Genomic DNA, 20,330 nt, shown 5'->3' with positions numbered 1-20,330 from the left:
TTGCAAGGCTGTATTGAAAAACAGTTGTTCCAGATTTAGTTAGGTTAAACCCCCAAGTAAAAATAAATCTAGTTACAATGATAATAATTAAAACAAAACAAAACTTGCTATTAAAGATACTAATGCCCTAACCTTTATAAAACACAATTTTACTTCACGAAAACAAAATCAAAATGTTCTAAGAATTATAATGATAGTTTTTTGTTTTTTTTCTTTTCATGCTTCACCACCGAGAGTTGGGAAACTATGCATGTGGGCCAGATCCTGTCTGTGCCTGCTGTTTTAAGAACACAAACATGACCATTTTAAAAGTATTGTCTGTGGCTGCTTTCATGCTACAATACAATGACATGAAAAATGGCAGAGTTGAGTACAGTACAGGCAGTTATAGCAGGGACCATATGGCCTACATGTTTTAAAATATCTACTACCAGGCCCTTTACGGAAACTGTTGGAAGGGGTCTGGTGAGAATCACTGAATGTCACAGACAAGTGGGGGCAGTGTGACAACAGGCATCTTCCCAGTGACCTGGTGTCCAGGCACATATTCGGCACTTCGTGAGTACTTAATCCAGTTGTCTATCCTGTGGATCCTGGCGATATGCTCCGCCTATTGGGCAAAAAGAGTGGACTCCTTTAAAAGCAGTTTAACCATGTTCAACGTTGTCAAAGGTAGTGAGGGACCTTTTCGTCTAGATTTGCCTGGAACTGGAAGTGCCCTAGCCATATTGTCTTTTCAATATGAAACGAATAATCAAAAGTTCTGGATGATTATGCTTTTAACACAGTCTAATTACTCTCCCTATTGCATGCATCATTGGAATTTTCACTTCGTAACACTAGCTGGAGGTCTTTTTGATCTATCAGTTTAGAAACCAGATGATCGGACCCATTTTTCATTTCATTTCTCCTGTGTTTTCTATGTATCAAGCGTAGCACCAGGTGCCAGGAGCCACACTGAGCTGTTTCATCTCGTTTTACTTGTCAGGCAGCCACTCCTCCCCTCCATATCGCTGACTTTGCCATAAGCAGGGTTGGAAAACCACTGGCCGTAACAGCAAGGGACTCGGCCCAATGCAAAATTTCACTGCACGATTTTTATAGACAGAAAGATGTGAAGTCACCATCACGCAGGGACAAGTATCTGTAGGGTTATGTGTGTTGGTTCCAATGCGAGTTCTGATGTCAAAGTCACTGATCCTCTTCAGAGGGGTCTTAGGGGAAGGAAATAGCAACAAGCAGCTCTGGGGGTGAAGTAAGACACTTGGGTTTGTGCTTAACTCTCAGAAAGATGTTTAATGAAGAAGTCAATGACACACACCAGGTGAGTGAGCTCTGGTCCTTAGGTGTTTTTCTTCATGTTGCTTTTGGTTCTCAGACATGAAAGTAAACAAAAAGTACAAATCCTTGGGTATAAGACCCTTCCTGCCACTTCCCTTCTGTGAATATATTAGTGATAAATGAGCAACAGAATAAGCATTGTATTAGGGGGAAAAGGAGGATTCTGGGAGAAATGAGACCAGAGGTTCCTTTTGCATCTGTCAGAGTATTTTCTGAACCCTCTAAATCAGACTCTTGCACAGAGGGTGCATACAGCTTATATTTTCATGCTCTGCGGATTAATTTCACAACCAGTATGATATATTTTTAGTAACTTACTCTAGAAGTTACGATATTGAACATTTCACAAGCCCCAGAATATTACATAGTATTTTGACTCCTTTAACTTTGTCCAGACACAAGAAGCCAGACTGTATTTTAGCTGCTGACAAAACTATTTGTGTAAAATAAAAATTTCAAGTGATGTAGCAGTCATAAAGATTATAATGAAACACCAATTTCACCTCCTCATGTACCTCTTTGCAAATGTAAGACAAAGCAGAGTTTTATAATCTTTTAATAGTGCAACAATTGTGGTTTTGGTGCATCGCAAAGGTGGACTTCTTTTAAGGATTTTGTGTGCTTGAAATCATTTTCACTCATTGCAGTGGCTTTAGATGCAGAACTACTCTTCTGGAAGGAGGTTTCTTTTGAAAAGTAGCCTTTCCTCTGAGCATAGCACACACCAAGGCCACAGACAGAAATCACTAAGGCCACAACTACTACAGCTGCTGTGACGCCACTTATGTTGCGATCATCTACTTGCATTCGTTTCCCAGGACACCTGCGATGTCCAGCAGAATTACGGACTTCGCAGGAATATTCTCCACTGTCCAGTTTTGAAACAGTATTAAATTGCAGAGTTCCAGATTTTGTATTCATTGTGTATGAGCTGTTGGCACTTGGGGAGCCAAGTTTTGGATTCTCTAGCAAACGGATGCCATCCTTAAACCACGTGTATTCAGGAGCCGGGTTGCCTTCTTTGTCCTGACATCGCAACTCCACCACAGTTCCACGCAGTGCAGAACTGGGTACTTCACATGATGGAACTGCCGGAGCCACTAATACTTCTAGAGTGAGTGTATCCTCTTCCAGGTTTTGACCTTGTTCAGATGGGGCACTAACTTCACAACGATATTTCCCGGCATCATTTCTCGTAACATTTTTGATCCGTATGCTGAAATCTATCATCTCAGCTCGATCTTTAAAATCTCCTTGAAGAGCCTGTTGATAGTAGACAAAGGAGACACTGTGCCCCAGTTTCTTCCACTCCAATCTGGAGGAAATGGTCTTCTTTGGATATTTGCAGGCTAAAATAACCTCTTGATACTCTATTGCTGTGACTACTTGATTAACTACTTGATTATCTTTTGAGGCAGAGAATCCATAGGCCTTATGATAGTCCAGGGCGACCACCAGGTAGCGCAGCAGCAGCAGGAGGAGGCGGTGGCGGCTCCTCCTCGCCATCTTCGCAGGGTCGGGAGCTGCCGGCTCCTCGGAAGCCGAGGGCCCGGCGGCGGGAGCGAGGGAGGCAGCCCGGGGTGGGGGGCGGGGGCACTGAACTTGTGGGGTTTTTTTAAAGTTATATATTGTCTTTATTTTTTATAGTTATGTGCATTTATACTTGATACATTTCTCTTTTTTTTTTTAACATCTTTTTTGGAGTATAATTGCTTTACAGTGGTGTGTTAGTTTCTGCTTTATAACAAAGTGAATCAGCTATACATATACATATATCCCCATATCTCTTCCCTCTTGTGTCTCCCTCCCTCTCACCCTCCCTATCCCACCCCTCTAGGTGGTCACAAAGCACCGAGCTGATCTCCCTGAAAAAGCACAAAGGTTTTTTTTAAAATCAACACATGGAGTCAACACTTCATCCAAAAACAAAAAACAAAAAAACAAAACAAAAAAACTTGCTTTTCAAAAGGTACTCTTTCAAAATGAAAAAGGAAAGCAAGGACAATATTTGAAAGACATAGACTTGACAAAGGGCTTCTATATAGAATACATAAAAGAACTCTTACAACTTAATAAGAAAGATAGCCCAAGTTAAAAGTGGGAAAAGATTGGAATAGACACTTGACCCAAGAAGTTATAGAGATGGCAAATAAACTTAGGAAAAGGTGCTCAGTATCAGTAGTCATTAGGGAAATGTGAATTAAAACTACAGTGAGATAATACTGTATCCCAGTACAATGGCTGAAGTTAAAAAGACTGACCATACCAAATGTTGGTGAGAATGTGGAACAGCTAGAACTCTTATACACTGTTGGTGTAAATGTAAAATGGTACAATCACTTTGAAAATCAGTTTCTGAAAAGTTGATCATATACTTGTCATACAATTCAGCAATTCCACTCTTAGGTATTCACCCAAAAGAAATAAAATCATATATCTACTCAAAATCTGTACATGAATGTTCATAGCAGCCTTATACCTAATAGTCCAAAACTAGAAACAGCCCAAATGCCCATCAGCAGGTACATGGGTAAACATCCTTACAGTGGAATTCTACTTGACAATAAAAAGGACCACAAAAAACCCAGTAATACGAATCTCAAAATGATTATGCTCAGGGAATACACCTGGACCTCTCCCCCCCGCCCCCCACCAAAAGTACATTTATATAAAATGCTAAAAAATACAGTCTAATCTAGAGTGATAGAAAAAGAGATAGTGGTTACTGGGGTGAGGGGGGGGCACCTCATACACATCTGTTTTATGTAAAGTAAGGACTTAAACATGAAAGGTAAAACCATAAAACTTTGAGAAGACAATCCGGGAGAACATCATTGTGATCTCAGAGTGCAGAAGGATTTCTCAAGACACAACACAAAAGGAAAAAGTGGATACATTTAGTAATGTTCAAATTTTAATATTTATGGTACCTATAATTGACAAAGAATTAGTATCTCGATAGAATTCCCATGACTCAATAAAAAAGGACAACCCAATAGAAAAATCGACAAAAGATATGAACAGATACATCACATTAAGAGGAGCCCCAAATGGCCAGTAAACATGAAAAGAGGTTCAACCTCTTTATTATTCAGAGAAATGTGAATTATAACCAAAATTAGAGCCCATTTCATATTCCCTACTTCACATTGATAAAAATTTAAAGGTCTTTATCAAATGTTGGCATAGATATGATGCAACCAGAACACACATTCACTCTTAGAGAGTAAACTGATATAAACTCTTTGGAAAACTATTTGGCAACATCTGCTAAAGTTAAAGATGTGCCAGTGCTAAGGCCCAGGGATTGCACTTCAGAGAAACTCATGCTTATGGTACCAAGAATGTTCATAGCAGCACTGTAGTAGCAAAAACTGGAGGCAGTTCAGATTCCAGCAGCACTAGAGGAATTGTGGTATGGCTCTACAATGGAATACTATACAGTCATGAAAAGGATGGCTCACAGTTAGTTACACACAGCAACAAGGAAGAATCTTAGGAACAAAAAGCAAGTTACAGAGGAATATGTGCAAAATGATTCAATATTTAAGGATCCATATAAATGTTGTAAAACTATAAAGAAAAGCAAGGGAAAGATAAGCACAAAATTCCAGAAAATGGTTACTTTGAAGCAGGAAAGGAATAGGATGGGGGTAGAAACTCTGGCACACTGCGGACTTCAAAATGATAGTAATGTTTTTGTTCTATAATTGGGAATGTTTTTATGATTTTTATACCTTACATTTATTTTATAATACTTTACATTTGATTTTATAATATGAATCTACACTATATTTAATAAGGTTATTTTTAGAATAAGTGCAAACTGCAGAATTTAGCATATGATTAACAGGATACCTGTTCTTGTATACCTACAAGAAAAAAATGCTTTTTTGGGGAAAAAGGCAAATTATAATGAGTTCTATCCCATTAATTATGTTTAATGACTTAAATTTCCTCTTGGTAAAGGTTTTTCGTTTCTCCCCTCGCCCGCATTCTCTCTGCCTGGCTGCCCCTCGATTTGTAGGAGAGATTTGAAGCACTTTTCACCGTCTATGATGACCAAGTTACGTTTCAGCTGTTTAAAAGCTTTAGAAGAGTCCGAATAAATTTCAGCAAACCTGAAGCAGCAGCACGGGCTCGAATAGAACTCCACGAGACAGACTTCAACGGGAAGAAGCTGAAGCTGTATTTCGCACAGGTACTTCATGGTGCAGACGGCAGTGTTCTCTAAACTTGTTTTCCTCCATCCAGAAATAACTGTCAGTTCTCCATTTTCTCTATTATTATGCCAGAGGTCTTTGATATGAACAATCCCCAAGGAGAAAAATATTTTTTCCTTTATTTTACAGATACATACATTTATTTATTAAGCATATTTGCCGTCCTAACTTTGTTTTGTTTAAACATGAAAAGAGTTTCAACCTCTTTTTTATTCAGTTTAAGGAATTCATTTTTCTGGCAGCTTTTCTCAACTGGGGTTGAGAAGGTTAAGCCCTAACACCTTAAGGTCAGTGAATTAACTTTTCTCCTGTGCATCTAGAATGGCACTCGTGCTGGGACATCCTTGGAAGAAGTGAGAAAGTAGTCTCTGGAATCATTTCCGTGCGCTGTGATTCATATGAGGCACCCCTCTGAAAATGGGGTGAGCAGGGAGGAGGCATGGCACATACGGAAAGACTGTTTTAGACTTTGGAATTGAAAAGGATCCTCTGGGTTGCCAAGAATTGGCTATGCTTATTTCTCGGAAGAATTAGTGAAATAAAGGCATTAGATGATGTGTGTTAAGGGCACTGTTTTATTTTCAACACAGCATTTTTTCCCTTGGTCTTAGCTTTCAAAGTAAAAAAAAAAAATTAAGGGGTTTGTCATCTCATACTCCAAATGAAACCCATATTTGGACTTTTCTTGGTGGAATTGATGGAGATGGTATAACCTAATCTCTTCTAAAACTGGTATTCAGTGCTTAGTACCATTCATTGTTCATTCATCTCTTCACCAATTTATTTTTCTAGTCAACTAATATTTATTGAGCACATAATGCTCTGTGCTGTGCACTGAGTGTTCAGTGGTGAACCAGACAGGCACAGACCCTGACCCAGCCACTGGGAGATGTACTGTTAAAGAGAAATTTTTAATTTTTAAAAATTTTCTCCCAGGAGATGTTCTCCCAAGAGATGTTACAGTTAATGTAAAGATGAAAGTGAAAAAAATAGTCCAGTCAAATTTTGAACATCTCCCTCCCTGCAGGTACAGATGTCCAGCGAAACACAGGACAAATCGTATTTACTGCCCCCGCAGCCGGTCAAACAGTTCCTCATCTCCCCTCCTGCGTCGCCTCCAGTGGGGTGGAAGCAGGGGGAAGACGCGATGCCTGTTATAAATTATGATTTACTCTGTGCTGTTTCCAAATTGGGACCAGGTAACAAACTTCTATCTCTCCTATTTTATTCCCAAAAAACTTTTGTATTAAAGACTGTATTCAGCAATTTGTGTTCTAGCCAACTAGTAACAACATGGTCAGCATGGAGGATAAAGTCACACAAACCTGGGTTCAAATTCTAGCATTTGTTAACTTTGTGATCTTGAGCAAGTTACTTAGCTTCAATTTTCTGAGCCTCTGTTTTCTCATCTAAAATAGGGATCATAATAGCTACCTTTCAACGTGGTTATAAGGATTACATGATATATATGTAATAATTAATCTAACTGCGGTTTTTACCGCTATAAATTCTAGTATATAACAAGTTGTTAGTGAGTATTAGTTGCCATCAAAATAGCAGACAGATGTCACATTGACTAGTATATCAGGGAATTGGTGGTGATACCAAATCATCCCTTCCAGATTCTTCTCCTGTATTTATTTTTCATTTCTTCTTTTCCTTCTCTTTTATTTCTCTCTCTCTCTCATTCCTTTAAAACAATATAAGAAATCGATGCCATTGTTGTTCATACAAGTTGTCCACCTAAGATGATGTTATGTCTTTTATAGGGGATACAAAAGGCATTTTGAGGGGAAATGGCTAGCTGTTGTTTTTAGACATCAGAGCTGTATCTTGGATCTCTGAGGTCCTATAATAACGAGATTGCTGTTGCTGCCCGGAACCTTACAGGTGTCTACCAAGGGAGAACCAGAAACCGTTATGAAATTAAGCAGATGTACTTGTGTTATTCATAGAACAGTAATTAGCACTTACATTTTAATCCCCAAGACCTCCTTACTAGCTAATGTCTTAAAATGCCAAAACTTTTTAAGAACCTTAAAGCATCAATTCTCTAATGCCATAACAAGATGAAGTTCTCTAACATAGGATTTAAAGATTGAAAAACCAATAATGAGCAATGAAAATATGAGTAGAGCAAGAAGTTTCAAGGGACAGAACCCTTCCTTTGCTGTTTACCTCCACAGGAGAGAAATACGAACTTCACGCGGGAACCGAGTCAACACCGAGCGTGGTGGTTCATGTCTGTGAAAGTGAAACTGAAGAGGAAGAGGAAACAAAAACTCCCAAACAGAAAATCACCCAGACAAGGCGCCCTGAACCTCTGACTGCAGCACCGAGCAAGCCCCGGGCCTTCGACTGCACACTGTGAGGCTTTGATTGTGGGGCGAGGCTGCTGCCACCTGGGCTGGGGTGGCGGGGACATGCCTGCCCGTGACCGTGACCGCTGCTCAGCCGAGACGAGGACAGGAGGGAACAGAGCGCCTGCCCTGGGGACAGGGGAGTACAGAGTAGCAGCCGGGTTTACCTGTTCAAAATTTTAACTGATGCTCTGAGCAGCACGTTAAATGAAAGGATTAGCCCCCAACGTGTGGCAACTCTTGACCATTTTTAACAATAGCAAATTAGGAGAATGGCTCCCTCCAGCAACGTTGATTTCCCTGCTTCCGTATAGCATGGGGTACCCCAAAATGAAAACTCTAGTCACTGAGTGCAGTACCATTTTTAAGAACTTAAAAATAATCTTACAATTTTAATAATGTAGTACGGGGTTTTTTTGTAATGGTCTATTGGCTTCCAACTAATCTATTGGTCAAAGGTTCATTGCTCTTCAATATACATGGAATTTTTTGCACAGAAAGAAACCTGACATAGAGAATAATTCATAGAAAATCATTTTTCTCAAGTGTTTTTTCCTTAACTTTGGGGAAGAAATGCCCAATTCCCTTTGACTCTCAGAATCAAGGGATCCAAATCTATATGCACATTGTCCTCATCCCGAAAGTGATACACAGACCCCAGTTTCTGATGTGCCATCCCTCCCGGACACAGAGCTGTTGCTTTGGAAGGCAGGACGTATCCCTTGTGAGCTTGATGACTGTGACCTCAGGTGGCCACTGCACTCTACCATTTGTGACCACGTCCTGGCCTGTAGCTCGGACTGTCTTCAACCACCAGTTGAGTTTTTGTTGTGCGTATTTGTGTGTCATCATTCATAGGCTTTGAATTAGAAAAGGTCATGATAAGATTTTCCATTTTTACATTGTCCATTTAAACATTTTTCAGTTTGATTTGAAAGGAAAGTCACACACATTTTTTTTCTGTGAATTAGGGAAAGATGGGGCAGATGGAGATCGTTTTGTTAATTGGACTTTCTTTTGGGTGAAGTGTTTTTACCCTGGCTGCCAGTTGACATTTTCCCCTAAAATAGAAGTGTTTCCTACTTGTGTTTCAGAGTGTATCGTTGAACCTGCTAAGGTAGGAGCAGACATCTTCTTAACTCTTTGTGGTCCATTTGGACTTTGAGGTCCCTTTTGTAGAAAAGCATCAAAACTAAGAATGCTTTGCTTCAGGTCACGTGGCTCTGCTGAATCTCTGGCCACTCTGAGGTTTTCTTTGTATGGCAAGTGTCTGGGGTTCCCTGGTGTGTCTGTGCAGGGACGTGTGAGTTTGGACTAATAAACCAATATGGCTGCCACAACAAAGAAAGAAAAATGCAGAAATTCAGACTGTGCTGTCTATGCATTTTTGGTAATGTGTTTCTGTGGTCTACATGTTCTTATTATGGTAGAATTTATTTCTAAGGACATAAACTTTATTGCAAAAAATAAAAGTTTTCTATATTTTCCTTGCCCTCAGATACTCTGAGATGATCAACTCTTCTATTTGTATATATCCACCACTGGTAAGCCTCAGTGTAAATTCAGTTGAAACTTGTGATTCTGTAAACAGTTTATTAAACTCATTATTTGGCAGTTTAACTGGCAGCCACTTAATAAATTTACTTTGCAGTTCTAAATTCAGCATTTTGTCACTTTTTCATCTTATCTGGGTGTACTAACTTAGCATTGCAGGACAGACCCTAAGTCAGGAAATGTATGTATTTTCAACATTTGGGAATTTTTGAATTTCCTTTTAGATAATATTTATTTGCCATAATTTTCTAAGTGGTCAAAAGTCATGATGTTTTATTGTTTGGCTTGGCTTTCATGCTCTACCTTCCAATTAAAGAATATTCTATCCCTAACTTAAAACTGTCTTTAAAAAAAAAAAAAACAAAAAACAAAAAAAACTGTCTTTTAAAGTCAAACAATGCAAATTACCTGAATATTTCTTTTTCTCTTTTCTTTCTTTTTTTCCAGTGTTGAATAAATTGAAGAAAAACTTAAACCAAAATTAAATATATATTAAGTAATATATATTTTTATTTAATATATAATTATTTAATATATATTAAACTTTTCCGAACGGAAAACATTAATATTTTCATTCTTTCTAGTATAATGTTTCCACAAGATGAACTCTAAAACAAAAACTACTATATGCCCATTAACTTTTTTTTTTTTAAGTTTTGGCCATGCCCCACGACTTATGGGGCCTTGACCAGGGATAGAACCCAAGCCCTCAGCAGTGAAAGCACCAAGTCCTAACCACTGGATCGCCAGGGAATTCCCTCCCATTGACTTTTAAATATTGTGAAATCAACCAGGATCTCCCCAGGTATTATGAGCTCTGTCTTTTTTTGGCTATTTTGTATCCAGTTCATGTATCCATCTTGTGAGAGATAAGTCTCATGCATCTTTTTCTTTTTTAAGTACCTTCTAATAAGTTTATCTACTTCTTCTTCTTTGAAATTGAGTCATTGCTTAGATTTAACTGATAGTGTAGTAGCTATGTTTTCTTTAGAAATGATAACCTCTTCTTGGGAATCAATTTATTTAGACAGTTATGAGGAAAGAAGATAATGCTTTTTGTTAGGAAAAAACATTTGCAAAGGATAAGAAAATCGTACGACAATAAAAATAGTCGACAGAACCTGTAATGCATGGGCTCTTATGGTCTAGGTTCTTTCAATTTACCGAGCGGATGAAACCGGAAGTTAATCTATTTAAAAGTGTACGCCCCGTGAGCATCTACTAGTTTAAGGTGCTAAGAAGCAGAAATGGTAAGAACAGTTCCCTTGCCTTGGAGAGCTGAAAACCAGGTGAAAGCAAACTAGTCTTTTCACATTCTCCTTCACCAAAATATTATACACTAAAACCTATCAGTAATTAAGAGCCAAATAACAGCTCCTGGGAACTTCTAAGTTCAACATAAAGGTTTTTTTTTTAAATTGAAGTTTAGTTGATTTGCAATGTTTTGTTAATTTCTGCCATACAGCAGAGTGATTCAGTTATACATATATATATATATATTCTTTTTTATATTCTTTTCCGTTATGGTTTATCTCAGGATATTAAATATAGTTCCCTGTGCTGTGCAGTAGGACCTTGTTGTTTATAACATAGAAGTTTAGATAAACATTGTGGTTTACGGGATGTTCAAATCAAAGAGATGCCAGGAGATAGAGTCAGGTTAGCACTTTCATTCTAGAATACGGTTGTTTTTGTTTCCCACTCACAATAATTCTGTCTTTTTAAAATGTTGTGATATAGGGAATTCCCTGGTGGTCCAGTGGTTAGGACTCCGTGCTTCCACTGCAGGGGGCATGGGTTCGATCCCTGGTCAGGGAACTAAGATCCCGCATGCCGTGCAGCAGAGCAAAAAAAAAAAGTTGTGATATAAAGTGAAAAGATTTGATTTCTCAGAATCGCAATTACAGAGCTGAAGATGACTTTGGAAATCATAATCTACTCTTCGTGTTACTCAGATTAGAAAACAGGAGCTGTGACTTGCTGTGAAGCCCACAGAAGGCAGCCCTGGTTCTAGAATTGGCAGTCCCAACTCCCAAGCTAGGGCCTTCTCTAGTTTTTCTCACCTTAGCCTCTTAAAGACACTCAGAGGCAGTGAATCCCAGTCATAAGAAAAGAAACAAACAAACAAAAGGGAAAAAATTCCTTTTCCCCTGATGGGATACAATGAATAAGAAAAATCTTATCTGATGAAGTCAGTGACTTCATAATTTTAATGAATGAATTCGATGTTCCGTGTTTTGTGTCTTTGTTGTCATTGTACCATTGGGTTTGGAATCTACTTAAATAGTGTTTTATCTTGGTAGCAAGGAATTGTGTTGACATTTTATCAATATGTGGGCTTTCCTAGATTTCATAGTAATGAGATTAAAATATAAATAGGCATACTTGAGATGTGTCTCTCTTGAAGCAGAACGAGATCTAATAAGATTTGAAAAGAGCTTGCAGTGGAATGGCACGCTCCCTCAGTGCTTGTAAGATGGAGTTCTGTTAAAGATTGAAGGCTGACCTGTGCTTCAGGTTTCTATATAGACTCTTACAGACTATGGCTTCATTTGTAAAAGGGAAAATCTCACACCTAATTAAGCGTTGGAAAAGGTACAAAATTCTTTGGTTCTTCAGGCTCACTGTCTGCTGGATCTCTCTCTTTTCTCCAGAGTTGTGTACTTCATACCTGCCCTACAGGTGAGCTTGGTCAGTCTTTCTCTTCTTGGCACACTTTCATTTATATCTTCCTGTAGGAAGGGAAATAAATTACTGACAATAAGTGTGACAATATAAAGAAACTAAAGACTTGGAGAAGTAGTTGCCTCCTAGCTGAGGAGGTAAGTCCATGTTGTAGAAACTCGCCTTTTAAAAGGTTAAATAAATTTAAAGAGTAAGATTTGTGAACCTTGTCCAACAATTTGATAAATAACCTGTTTTTTAAACTTCCTTTGAAGTGGGGTCAGCCAGAACATCTTCATTGGAATGCAGTTTTTTTAAATTGCATGGTACAGATGAACCAGTTTGCAGGGCAGAAAGAGAGACCCAGATGTAGAGAACAAACGTATGGACACCAAGGGGGGAAAGTGGGGGGAGATGAATTGGGAGATTGGGATTGACGTGTATACACTGATGTGTATAAAATGGATAACTAATAAGAATCTGCTGTATAAAAAATAAATAAAATTCAAAAAATATCATGAATCGGGGGAAATTGTAAAAATTTGTAGAGTGTTATTATTATTATCAAATATACAAGTAACAAAGCCACTGAAATTTGCAACAACTCCTAGGTTCACTGACCAAAAAAAATTATAAAAATGGTCAAGTTCAAAATAGAAGTTTCCAGCTAGGGTTAAGAACTAACCTTGGACTGAGTCAAAGTGTCTCTGTCCATTTAAACAAAAGTTTAAAGGCCTTTTACTAAATCAGCCATGTGGTCCATCTTGTAAACCTGCATTTCCTTTTGAAACAAAACCACGTTCTGCAGGCGCTTGGAACTCCAGCGTAGCTTTGACTGAATGTCCATTCTTGCCGTAAGGGAAGATATATATCTATGCAGCTAATATGTGTTTTTCTGTATTGTTTTCTGCGTAGTCCCAAATCTTCCTAACTCAAATTGGGGACTGAGGAGAGATGAAGGTGGCTAATCCTGTTATTGTGCCATACTCTTCCCACTGGTTTCTCAGCCAAGTCGGGGCGCCCGTGATTTCATTCCTGCTGTATTATGCATATCCTCCAAGTTTAAGAAACGTTTCTCCACCATTTCACTTCTCTGTTAACTGAACCCAGGAGTTGAATTTGTTATTTTATCTGAACACATGTGTGATCTTGTGTTACATTTTGGGGCACGTTACCTTTCTGGTACTATCGACTGTAGTGAATATTATTGTACTTCAAAAAGCTGGTCAGTAATTCACGTGTGTATTCCACATTTTAGTGTGTTTGAAGTGGCAATTCGTAGTTTGTAGTGCTTTGTTATTTGTCAACTTTGGCTCTTCTGTATTTTGAGGACATTTAAACATTCCTCCTCCTATCAAGGTGATAAAAGCAGAATGTAATTTGGGGGGGAGTCTTTGTGATTAATTGTAACAGTTTTGTTTTTAAAGCTAATAAAGCTAGTTTTTTTTTTAATCCTTTGAACTGAGTTTTCTTAGTAGTATTTTCAATAAGTATCACATTTAGGTAATAACACAAAAGACAGAAAAGTGAAATATTATGTTTGATTCTTTAACTAGATCCCAGCTGGACATTAGTGCTGTGTTTGTGCCCAAGTTAAAGGTGGTGACTCACCGCTGACTCTGGTTTGCGTTCGTCACCAAGAAAAGCTTTTTACCCTGGTTTGTTCCTCAGTTAAAAATGATTTGCTCTGGGAATTCCCTGGCGGTCCATTGGTTGGACTCTGCACTCTCAGTGCCGAGGGCCTGGGTTCAATCCCTGGTCCACAAGCCACGGGGTGTGGCCCCCCAAAAATTTGATTTACTCGTTAAAGGCTTATTTTCTGTCTTGGTTAAAAAAAAAAAAAAAAAAATCTCCAAATCAAAATGTTGAAGCTAAAAATGACTGTAGAGGTTACCTAGTACAGTGATTTTATATATATATATATATATATATACACACACACACCAGTTTTAAGCTGTTGAACTCTGCTCTTTGTTCAGAAAAAGTCTTATGTAAATCCCAGTGTAAAAGTGATTACCAAAAACAAAAGTAAACAGAGCTGCTCCTTTTGAAGGGAGGCAGGGGGTGGGGAGAATGGGGACCCACAGTCCCCTCCAGCCCCTGTGAGAGCTCATGGAACAGTTCAGAGCACTCCACAGGGATCTATTTCAGCAGCCTGCACACCCCTGCCCCCATGCTCCCCACTCACACCTTTACAAGCAAACGGCCCAAGAGACATTGCCAGGTTCACACATCTGGATGGTAGGCCACCTGGGACTAAAATCTCAGTTTCTTGCCCGTCCCAGGTTCTTTCTACCACACTCTCCTACTCTGTTAAACTGAAATCCTTAATTTTTCAGGAGAAGACGTATCACGATTCAGAGGTTCTTAAAATTATTAGTGTTTTTCTTTGTTTTTAAAGAACTAAGCCAGAGTTGGGGACGTTGCCATTGTCACACATGCTTTTGAAGCTGTGTTCTGGGGAGCGGCCTCCAGGTGGCGCTGAGCCTCCAGGTGACCGGGGCCTGGCACTCTTCACTCTAATGTGTTGCACATAATGGCCTTAAAATAAGATCTCACTGGAGCTAAGGATTCCTTGGCTGAAACAGCAAGTTGGAAAACCACTGCAAATAACCTAAAGGTAAAACACTCTTTTAATGCAGGATAGAAAATACAAGAATAAAGGTTTAAGTAATTTACCTCATAAAATTAGACTGAGATAAAAGATTTTAAAAAAGAGAAAAAATAGACTGACTTAAAAGTTAGATTCAACAATGTGTGTATCGGGGTCCTATTATCACCAAGAAACATGTTGGAACAGATACGGGGAGTGAGCAGTAACCCACTATCCTTTGAACGCATCAAAATATGGTTCCAATCTAGAAAGAAAAAAGATTTAAATTCTTAAGCTCATAGGAAAGATCTCAAATCTTGCCAAACTTCCCCTGGTCTTCTGAGACATAGAAGGTATAAATATAAGTAATTCATGGATTAGGTATTTAAATAAGGTGTATCAAAATTCGTTATATATTTGGGAAAAGTTTGTGGTCTGAAATATTTGGAAAAGTTAAACAGCTTCTATATTGCAGTGCTTCTAGGAACTTCTTTTTTTCATCAAGCATGTTATTTATTTATTTATTTTTGGCTGTGTTGGATCTTCGTTGCTGTGCACGGGCTTTCTCTAGTTGCAGCGAGCAGGGGCTGCTCTTCGTTGCAGAGCACGGGCTTTATGTGCACAGGCTTCAGTAGTTGTGTCGCGTGGGCTCAGTAGTTGTGGCTCGCAGGCTCTAGAGCGCAGGCTCAGTAGTTGTGGCACACAGGCTTAGTTGCTCCACGGCATGCGGGATCTTCCCAGACCAGGGCTTGAACCTGTGTCCCCTCACTGGCAGGCGGATTCTTAACCACTGCGCCACTGTGGAAGTCCCACTTCTAGGAACTTTTAAATTTGCACATTCTGAGTCTCCAAGAGGATAATACTGTACTTATCAAGTCTAATAAACTATGGAGCCATTTTGCCCAGAAGTGTTTCATTGCACTGGTGTGCAAAGAACATTTAGAGAAACTTGCTACTGAAATCCTGACTTTAACTTAATCAGTTAAAGGATAGGTTTGCAAATTAAAATTCCTTTATTAATTTCTCTAAACAAGAGTATTATTAGATTGGGGCATCAGAAGGAGCCTTCCTGGTTTAATGAATGGAAAAACCAATGTGATTATTAGACTCTCTAAGGAGGTACAGCAAAGTTGCCAAATATAAGAATTACTTAGAAAAATTGGTAGCATTTCCTTCCACTATCAATAGCCAAACTGTAAGCAATAAGATACCATTCGGGCCAATGCAGGGGACACGGGTTCGAACCCTGGACCGGGAAGGTCCCACATGCCGCGGAGCAACTAAGCACATGCGCCACATATACTGAGCCTGAGCTCTAGAGCCCGCGAGCCACAACTATACTGAGCCCACGTGCCACAACTACTAAAGCCCATGCGCCTAGAGCCCGTGCTCCACAACAAAGAGAAGCTACCGCAGTGAGAAGCCCGCACACCGCAACGAAGAGTAGCCCCTGCTCGCTGCAACCAGAGAAAGCCCATGCACAGCAACGAAGACCCAACGCAGCCATAAATAAATAAATAAATAAATTTATTTTAAAAATAATAATAATAAGATGCCATTCATAATTGCAACAGAACATCAGTGGAAAAAACTTTCAAAGTCTAATAAGAATATGGTTAATTATCTAAGTAATGCTTTTAAATGGGGTAGCAATATTTTAGGAATGTCAGATTTTCTCCAAATTAACCTATAAATTTAGTGAAGTCTCTGTCAAAATTCCAGCTCTATTTTTATAATAAACTCATTAAGCTTATTCTAAAATGTTTTTATGGAAGAATAACAAAACAAATAAGACAACCTTAAAAAGAAATAAATGGAGATATGCCTTACCAAATATTAACCAAAAAGTCAAATGAGATTGGTACAAGAACTGGCAAATAAAGTAAAAAAAAAAAGTAATGGAGACCAGCCCATGTACATATAAGAATTTAATATACAATAAAGTGCCATCATAAATTTATTTTATTTATTTATTTTTGGCTGCATTGTGTCTTCGTTGCTGTGTGCGGGCTTTCTGTAGTTGCAGCGAGCGGGTCCACTCTTTGTTGCTGTGGGTGGGCTTCTCATTGCGGTGGCTTCTCTTGCTGTGGAGCACGGACTCTAGGCGCGCAGGCTTCAGTCGTTGTGGTTCACGGGCTCTAGAGCACACGCTCAGTAGTTGTGGTGCCTGGACTTTGTTGCTCCGCGGCATGTGGGATCTTCCCGGACCAGGGCTCGAACCCATGTCCCCTGCATTGGCAGGCGGATTCTTAACCACTGCGCACCAGGGAAGACCCTAAAGTGCCATCATAAAAAAAAAAAATGGAGAAAGACTGGATTGTCTAGTAAATGGTGTTGGGGAAACTGGCTTAGCATATGTAGGTAAATAAAAATTGGTTCCCATCAAACACCACATACAAAGATGGATTCCAGATGAACTTAAGACCTAAATGTAGAATGTAAAACTATAAATGTAACAACAAATTGTAGGAGAATGCCATTGTGACCCAGAGACTGGAAAAGACTTCATAAAACTTTAAAAGCATTGCTGTAATGTAAGTATAATTTGACTACATTGACATGAATGATTTAGGTTCAGTGAAGACTGCCATGGCCAATGTTGACAGACAATAGGGAGAAGATACTTGCAATCCTAACATGGGATTAATAAAAATTTGGAAATCAAAAGGAAAAGCAGCCCAATAGGAAAACTGGCTAAAGGATACAAACAGCATTGACAAAAACGGAAAAAGTGAGCCTATGAAGAGATACTCCAACCCAGCAATAAGTGTAAATTAAAACAAGATCCCACTTTACACCTATTGGATTCTCAAAAATGTGAAAAGCAAATAACGCCAAGTCTAGCCAGAGGGTGGGGATATAGGAAACCTGATATAATACTGGTGGGAATGGAGACTGTTATTCTGAAGAACTAGCTGGTAGTACTTTGTCATATCAGTAGGAATAAAGTCTCTTGGGGACTTCCCTGCCGGTCCAGTGGTTAGGACTCTGCGCTCCCACTGCAGGGGCCTGGGTTCAATCCCTGATTGGGGAATTAAGATCCCACAAGCCGTGTGGTATGGCCAAAAAAAAAAAGAACCAAGTCTCTGACTCAGCAGTTCTCCTGGAGATATATCTATCCCAAGAGTATCCCAAAGATGTTCTCATGCAGGTCCGTAAGGAGACGTCTTGAAAATGTTCATTGTGCCATTATTTATGGAGGCAAACTGGTGTCCCCAACTGGGAAATTGACACTTTGGAGAACTACACATCAAGAGAGTAACCATGTACACAACAGCATGGATGGGTCTTAAAAACAGAGCTGAGGGCTTCCCTGGTGGCGCAGTGGTTGGGAGTCTGCCTGCCAGTGCAGGGGACACGGGTTTGATCCCTGGTCTGGGAGGATCCCACGTGCCGCGGAGCGATTGGGCCCGTGAGCCACAGCTGCTGAGCCTGCGCGTCTGGAGCCCGTGCTCCGCAGCGGGAGGGGCCGCGATGGTGAGAGGCCCGCGCAGCGCGATGAAGAGTGGCCCCCGCTCGCCGCAGCTGGAGAGGGCCCTCGCACAGAAGCGAAGACCCAGCACAGCCAAAGATAAAATAAATAAATAAATAAATAAAAACCCAAAAAAAAACAGCTGAATGACAAAAGTGAGAGTCAGTGAGATGTATATAACAGTTGCATTACATAAATTAAAATACAAAGACAGTAATCACTATGCAAGAATATATACAAATAAAAAGACATTAAACACATATATACATACATAAGAGGCCTCCTGCATGGATCAATGATGATAATGTGCTGGGAGCTGAGAAGTCTGATTTACTATTAGACTTTACATAACCTTTTTTTTTTTTTTGTCAGTGTTTTTAAATGCCACTTTTTATTGACAGCCATCGAGTGGGGATGAGGTGTGTTTTATGACACTTGGCCAAGGTGATGGTTGGCCCATATTATTTCATATTTTAAAAAAATTTTTATTGGAGTATAGTTGATTTACAACGTTGTGTTAGTTTCAGGTGCACAGCAAAGTGACTCTGTTACACATATACATATATCCACTCTTTTTTAGATTCTTTTCCCATATAGGCCATTACAGAGTATTGAGTAGAGTTCCCTGTGCTATACAGTAGGTCCTTATTAGTTATCTGTTTTATATATAGTAGTGTATATATGTCAATACCAGTCTTCCAACTTCTCTCTCCTCCCACCCTTACCCCCTGGTAACGGTAAGTTTATTTTCTACATCTGTAACTCTGTTTCTGTTTTGTAGATAAGTTCATGTGTACCCTTTTTTTAGATTCCACATAAAAGCAATATCACATGATATTTGTCTTTCTCTGTCTGACTTCACTCAGTATGACAATCTCTGGGTCCATCCATGTTGCTGCAAATGGCATTATTTCATACATAACCTTTATATAGACTTTAAGAAACTACTAATACATACCTCAGTCTCTTTCCTCCCTTGATTCTACATTAAGTTTAAAATTTTTATGTTATTTTTCTTTATTATTGCTCTAGAAGAAAACATTTTGCTGTGATTTGTTTAGGTGAAATGCAGATTTTATTGGAGGTATTTGCCTTTTAGGATAAATATTTCAGAAAAATGTCAGGAATGCCTATTCTGATGCTAGATGTGTATATGTTAATGCTTTCTCCAAGTAAGTTACATAGATTCTTTATTAACTGTACCCCCATATGGATGGAAAAAGATATACCCACCGTTCATGGTTCTCTGAGCTACAGATAAGCATTGCATGTGGTTTGACTCTAGATTCACCATTTCCTTTTGCTTCAAAGAAGTAATCAAGTTATTTCTTGGCCTGGTGCTGCCTTTCTTCCATGTGTTTTGAATAATTGAGATCTTTAATGGAAAATTACACAGTCTTCTGTCCTGAGAGATCTGAGTAGGCCCCCTGGCCCCAGAGCGGGTAATTAGACCACAAATGATTTCTCAGAGGTTGCCTGGGTAAGTCCTGTGAATAAAAGGTCTTTAATGGGCCACATTTACAAGTCTTCTATTTCTTATTTCCTTGATAACTTGAGTCATTTCCTAGACTATTTATTAGAAATTTCTAACAACTGTTGGAAAGTCTAGAATGGAGATTTGTCTCCTTTCCAAATGAGAAGCAGCCCTTGGGCACTGATTGACCAGTGCCACCTGCTAATTCTAATGAATTAGTGGTTTCCTTTGTGAAAGAGACAGAGCTGCCCTCCAACTTGGTTCCAGTCTTCAGTTTCCCTTCACCATCCATACAGGAATGGAGCACCTTAAAATGTGTTTTCCTGGAGAGGGGCTTATGAATTGTTCATGCTGGAATAAAATTAAACTGCAGGCTTAATAAAAACCCATTGAGGAGCACATTAGTTATCTACTACTGCATAATAAATTACTGCAGAATTTAGCATCTTAAAACAACAGAGCATTTATTTATTATCTCACAGTCTCTGAGAGTCAGGAGTCTGGGGCTGTCTGAAGGTGAAGGCTCAGGGTCTCTCAGAAGTTTCCATCGAGTAGTCAGCCTGGGCTGCAGTCACCTGACGGGACTGCAAGACCCGCCTCCGGGCTCACCACAGGGCTGTTGGCCGGAGGCTTTGGTTCCTCACCACAG

General features: G+C 39.3%; 1 protein-coding gene and 1 pseudogene across 5 annotated transcripts in view; one reads left to right on the top strand and one right to left on the bottom strand.

Moving 5' to 3' along the window:
* The window catches only part of RCAN3 (RCAN family member 3), a 40,663-nt gene extending 21,377 nt beyond the window's left edge, over positions 1 to 19,286 (top strand). For 2 of the 4 annotated variants that reach the window (XM_082464646.1, XM_082464645.1), the window contains 4 exons: positions 5,369 to 5,542; positions 6,592 to 6,763; positions 7,751 to 7,931; positions 19,016 to 19,286. In XM_082464646.1, the coding sequence (XP_082320772.1) occupies positions 5,369 to 5,542; positions 6,592 to 6,763; positions 7,751 to 7,931; positions 19,016 to 19,187 (699 nt within the window). In that variant the 3' untranslated portion in view covers positions 19,188 to 19,286. The other 2 variants (XM_082464647.1, XM_082464648.1) reach the window with 2 other exon arrangements.
* LOC309662180 (junctional adhesion molecule B pseudogene) lies at positions 1,880 to 5,285 on the bottom strand (annotated as a pseudogene). Its single transcript has one exon. The product of its transcript is annotated as a junctional adhesion molecule B pseudogene (transcript).
* Positions 19,287 to 20,330: the final 1,044 nt, after the last annotated feature.

Source organism: Balaenoptera physalus (genome assembly GCF_965194825.1).
Source record: "Balaenoptera physalus genome assembly, chromosome: 1".
In the NCBI taxonomy this organism is placed as follows: Eukaryota; Metazoa; Chordata; class Mammalia; order Artiodactyla; family Balaenopteridae; genus Balaenoptera; species Balaenoptera physalus.
Note: the sequence above shows the minus strand (reverse complement) of the source record. Positions and strands in the feature narration are given on the sequence as shown.